General features: G+C 43.5%; 2 protein-coding genes across 2 annotated transcripts; both read right to left on the bottom strand.

Annotated features, from left to right (window-relative positions):
* Positions 1-214: 214 nt before the first annotated feature.
* LOC116259536 (vegetative cell wall protein gp1-like) lies at positions 215-952 on the bottom strand. The gene has a single exon (XM_031637396.2). The coding sequence runs from the start codon at positions 950-952 to the stop codon at positions 215-217; it is 738 nt and encodes a 245-aa protein (XP_031493256.1).
* A 2,810-nt stretch (positions 953-3,762) lies between these two features.
* Positions 3,763-4,913, bottom strand: LOC116259109 (vegetative cell wall protein gp1-like). The gene has a single exon (XM_031636751.2). The coding sequence runs from the start codon at positions 4,622-4,624 to the stop codon at positions 3,998-4,000; it is 627 nt and encodes a 208-aa protein (XP_031492611.1). The 5' UTR covers positions 4,625-4,913; the 3' UTR covers positions 3,763-3,997.
* Between the last annotated feature and the right edge of the window lie 937 nt (positions 4,914-5,850).

Genomic DNA, 5,850 nt, shown 5'->3' with positions numbered 1-5,850 from the left:
CAGATCAAATTGTCAACAATGAAAGGTAAGGAAATGCATAAACTTGTAATTATAAATACAAGAAGCCCATTACAAAGCAACACGGGAGGAACGAATGTAAAGGGAAAAAACAGCTTAAAGCACAGGTAAGAAGCTAAAGGTCCAACTTCAAAGGCACCTCCATCAGATCAAAGGAGAAAATGGCTTCTCACAAAAGAATGCAAAAGCTGTGAGCTCAAAAGAGGACGATGGCAGCGACAGCGACCAATGCAGATCCAGCAGCAGCGATCCGGAGGCGGCCTGAAGGAAGCTGACCAGCAGCTGATGGCTCAGAGTCGATAATGTGAGCATGTCGGCTGATGGATAGCGGGCTTGGGCCGCTGGAAGCGGGGCTTTCCTCTGGTGCATCGGGCATTATTGATATTTCAGGAAAAGTATCAGAGGCTGCAGGCATGGAAAAAAAAGAATGTGAAGAGGTAGAAGAAGGAAACTTATCAGCAGCAGCCGATGGGGAAGGGTAAAGCGGGTGGCTGGTAGTAGGTGGTGAGGAGATAACGAATTGAGTCGGAATGGTGGACAGCGGGCTTGGGCTAGTGGGAGCCGGACTTTCTTCTGGTGCGTCAATGAACATTAATTCATGGAAAGAATCAGAGGTGGATAAGGAAGAAGACTGTTGGCTGGTAGCAGGTGGTGGGGTGGTAATCAATTGAGTTGGGATGGTGGATAGTGGGCTTGGGCTGGTGGGGACTGGGCTTCCCTCTGGTGCATCGGGAAGGAATCCAGGAGTAACAATAATATCAAGGGCAGATAGGGGAGAAGGAGCAGGAGAAACAGAAGGTAGGGCGGGGGAAGGAGTAGAGTTGGAAGGGAAGGCAGAAAGAGGCACTCCGAAAGATGGCCTAGCAATAGTTACACCAACAAAAATTTCAAGCATGATCAACACGACTGGAACAAGCAACCTAGTGACAGCCATCTTCTTCTTCTTCGTCTTCTTCTTCTTCTTTTTCTTCTCTTCTTCTTCAGAAGATAGAATCTGAAACGAACGATAATGGGGAGGATGAGCAAGAAGCCGTGAGCGACTTAAATCGGAGAAAAAGAGGTTCCCTGTTAAAATCCACCAGTCAAGATTAAGCAATAGTTGGATACTTCCCGCTTGCATTTTCCTATTGCGGTTCCTCATCTTAACTCCAATTGATTTCTTTTCTTTTAGATAAAAAATTGTCACTCAGTGTTTCCTCATTGGGATAGTGTGGACGATTGCTGAAGGAGATTTTTCCATTCGAAGGGGATCTCCCCATGTTAGTACTTAATTGTCAGCTAAATTTCATATCCAGTTTTTCCATTTTAAATTTTCTGAATTCAACCTCTTATTTTCCAATTTCACAATCAATTTAGTCATGAAATCGGTGAATCGGCCCATTCCGCAGCCTCATGATTCTGACAGATACTGGCATTCAATGCACCTACATTGTTCCCACCTTCACCTTGAACGCAAGGGGATGAAGCTACACCAACTAAACTGATCAGTATATTCAATCCCTTCTCCACGAAAAACAATAGAATAGTATTGTATAGCTGATCTGATCAAGTAGTCTAGAGCATCCTGCTACAAATTGTTCTCATGGGAGAAAGCCAAGTACATGGTACTCGGTTCCATTGCTAAATCGATGATCCTCTTGCCCCCCATGCTCAATATCTCAAATTGCACCCAGCACTCACACAATATTGGTCAATTAATTGTCACTTGTCATAATTGTCCGGGCGCATTTTTCTATGATATTGCTTACCTTATCTGCTAGTTCTCATCTTTATCATCTTTGCATTTTAAAGTTATCCAAGTTCATCCTTTTGTTTTTCAAGATCCTCAAAATCGATTCCTGAATCAAATCAGTCAGCATAAGGTGATGAGTGTAAAGGACATTAGTTCTTTCCCTTTGATCCATACGATAATGCATAAGATGAGCTACTTATATTTTTGAGAGTTTTCCAAATAAACTAATGATATATGTCTAATTAAAAGCTTATTTAGAAAATGATATAGTTTCTTCTTTTGTGTATAATAGCAAAAAAATGTTTGCCATAGCATGTCTTGGGTGCAGCTACACCCAATTAATAAATTTTTTTAAAGGTAAGTTTTTATCTTAATAAATAAAAAGGTTTCAACCATATGGCCATGAGTTGACGAACCTTTTCTATGTAATTGTTTTATAAGTTTAGGAATATTTAAAACCTTTAAAAATTGTCTATAGCGCGTTTTTATTTGAAGAAATTTATATGTTCTTGTCAAGCCAAATATTTATCGGCGCGCATCTATTGAATGCATCTTGATGAATGGCTGGTAGAATTATAATAAGTTCAAGCTATGATTGTTGTAGGTCAGTAAAAACAAACTGATCACAAAAGAGGTGCATTTTACAAAATCTAAAAGCAAACTTCAGGTGGAATAAAAACAAAAAAAAAAAACTTTAAAAGCTGAATATATATATTCAATATGTTGTCGTGTTTTAGTTTCCTACAGAAACATCCAGTACAAAGTTTAGAAAAAAAATTACATATTGCCGCCCAGTGTTTGAGCGAATCACGAACAACCGCTCAACTATTTCCCCTCCTCAATTTATAATAAAAAATTATTTTTAATTATAAAATTATTTTTTAATATAAAATATATTTTACTAATAAAATACATATTATTAAATTAAAAATAATAAAAAATATTTTTTTTAAGTATTAACAAACTGGATCGAACCGGTCGAGCTGACCTAGGCCAAACCATCGAACTCGATTCGGCTGACCCGAACCCGGGTCCAACCAAACCAGGTACCGATCCCGGTGGCAGCCCGGCCGAGCGCCGAGGTCAACCTCAAACTCAAAGACGTTCCCAAGTTTTAACACTAATTCACAAACAACCGCCTCTTAATAAATAATAATAATGAAATGACAAAATAAACCTTAAAAAGAAAAAATAGTAATAGAAGGACACTGGCACTCGCCGGACAGCGGAGGGGCAATCCAATCAACCTTTGCCGTCGTCAAGGTCAGCCGGACGCCGAAAGGCGTGGGTAAAGGGTGACGGTATCGCCCTTCACCGGTTGCGGCGATCGTCTACCATGCGAGGCTGTCGCCAGGGTGAGAACATCCCACGATAAGACGCCACGACCACGAGACGATCCGCCAGAGTGACCACATCCCGGAACCGACGTCTCACTCAAAAGCCTAAGCCGCCAAACTCCGGCATGTTAGATCTGGTAGTGATAAGTTACGTAGGTGTCCCTTGCTCTTTTTTGAGGATATATATGTCCGGCGAAGGTCCATTCGACGGCCCTGGTAGTCTCGCGAGAGGCGGTGTAACTTTTTCTTTTCAAGGGTTAGTTTGTAATTTTATTATAATATTTGATTGCTGAAGTTGGAGAAGTATTTGAAGTGGAGAAATAATAACCATGTGGTTCAGCCAAACGGTGGGCGTACGTGTAATTTTAGCATTTGTTGCTGTAAATGGAAGCGGCCCGAATTAGAGAATGCCACGTTTCTTCTTATCAAATACTTTTTCAAGACACTGTATGCAGCCCATATTTGAATGGGCGTTTAGATCGAGAAGCGCGCAGAAACTGGGTGCATGCACGCACATCAAACACCGACTTTGCCATTCGTCATAATGCAACAACTCTGTGCCAAATGACACACAAATGAAAGCTGACAAAAGCCTAGAAATTAATCGATTCGACTAGACAAGGCCCGTGGTGGCGTCCCTTTCTAAGATTCATACACATATCAAAGCTTTGCCAATGAAAGGGAAAAAGAATCCATAAACAACCTGTAGTAGTAATCAGTACAAAAAGTCCACTACAGAGACAAACCATGAAACAAAGAAATGATGAAGAATATTGAGGTCGCACGATCCAAAGAAGGAAAAAAAAATAAGAACATCACGAGCTGATCAACTCGGTAAACCAAACTCCAAAAGCACCTTTCATTGTCTCACCGAGGCAACGGCTACAGATCAGAGTCGGAGACTGCGAACTCAGAGAAGGAAGACGGCGGCCGCACCGACCAACGCAGATCCTGCAGCAGCGAGTCTGAGGCCGGAGGGAAGCCGGGCAGCAGCCGATGGCATATCGGCGGGGGCTGAAGAGGACGGAGGACTGGAGAGAGACGGTGGGCTGGAAGCAGATGGCGGGCTGCTGGACTCCGGGCTGGAAGCAGATGGCGGGCTGCTAGCTGGCGCTGAGGCGAGGGAAGGAGGAGAAGCAGAGGGCGGGGAGGTAGAAGGAGCAGACGTAGAGGGAGGGGAGGAAGAGGGTGGAGCAGTAGAAGGCGGAGACGAAGAAGGTACGGGAGAAGTAGAAGGAGGAGAAGAAGATGGCGGCGAAGAAGAAGGTGGGGTAGTAGAAGGTGGAGACGAAGAAGGTGGGGAAGTAGAAGGAGGAGAAGAAGAAGATGGTGGAGCAGCGGAAGAAGGGGAAGCAGAAGATGGTGGAGAGGTTGAAGGAGGGGAAGAAGAAGGTGGAGGCACTGAAGGCGAGAAGGCAGAAGGAGGAGATTTAGAAGGAGGGGAGGCAGAAGGTGCTGCAGATGGCTGAGCAATAGTTGCACCAATAAGAATACCAACCATCAGCGTCGCAGACAGTAAGGACCTAATGGCAGCCATCTTCTTCTGTTTCTTCTTCTTCCGCTCTGCGAGATAGAAGGGACGTGAAGTAAAAGATAGTCGAAGAGAAGAGAAAGAGTCGAGATATAAAGTGGAGAAAAAGAAGGTCACCCGTATCGATCGATCGATCACACAACTAAGCAACGGCTGGATGCTTGCCGCTTACACCTTGCTGGTGGGGGTCCCCTCACCTTCACACAAAATTATTTCTTCTCGTCTCTCGAGGAATTTGCCTGTTGCAGGGTTTCCTTTCCGGGGATAAGCCAGCACACTAGGCAAACGCGTGAATAGGTTTTACTGGACTTGACAAAACAGTCCTCCTCCGCCAACCTACTTCCTTTTCAGTGACCGCGGTCGAACGCCGAGACGGGAAGGACACTAAGAAGGAATTTAATGTTCTAACCTGCGCCGGAGACCGCGTCGCCGTCGACGGTGATGACGTCAGAGGCTCCCATGATTCTTAACACTCAAAACAAATATAGATTATGCCCAGAAATTAAGAACGAAGAAAATTTACTTCTTGACTTGGGCTTCTTGACTTGGGCAGTAGGGAGGGTTTGCTTTAAGCAGTTTACACCTAGAAAGAGTTGTTTCTCGAAATTCTTAAGCAAATTCAGAGACTATGTTGCATCCCTAAGCTGTTGCCTAGTTCCTTTTCCCCTTTTGATGGTTTCTTCCCGTTGTTTTCCTTCACTCCGCGCGCTGGTGTTTCGACCATTGTCCCTTTTCACTACAAAATTATTTTTCCAACTTCTTTTGGAACGTTGGGAACAGCTCGGCGGTATGGGGGTGGGGGGCGGCGAGCCTCATGCTGACCATGGTTAAGAGCACTCTCTAACCAAGGGTTAGACTGTTGTTTTCATTTCACCATTTTGGCGAACAGACCCCATCGTAGTGCGAACTCGGCCTCGGCTTTACTTTACGCTCACGATTTGTTCATCCCAAAAATGGAAACATCAACGGCTACTCACTGTCGTCTTCTCAGACGAAACTTCGAGACACCTCCCTTTGATACGCGTTTCCCCAACAAAGCAATTACTTGGAAAGAAATTCGTATAGAGAAATAATAAAAAAGATTTCTATCTGCATACAGACCACCTAAAGTTGATTTTTTTGTAAAACTTTAAAAGTCATAATAATGAGTTTAATGAAAGTGGATCACAGTGTAGATTTCATGAGAATACATTTTCAGAATCAACTTAAATATTTTAAGTCTAATAATTTAA

Source organism: Nymphaea colorata, chromosome 8, assembly GCF_008831285.2.
Source record: "Nymphaea colorata isolate Beijing-Zhang1983 chromosome 8, ASM883128v2, whole genome shotgun sequence".
NCBI lineage: Eukaryota > Viridiplantae > Streptophyta > Magnoliopsida > Nymphaeales > Nymphaeaceae > Nymphaea > Nymphaea colorata.
The sequence above is the reverse complement of the archived record's forward strand: the minus strand, read 5'-3'. Positions and strand labels throughout refer to the sequence as shown.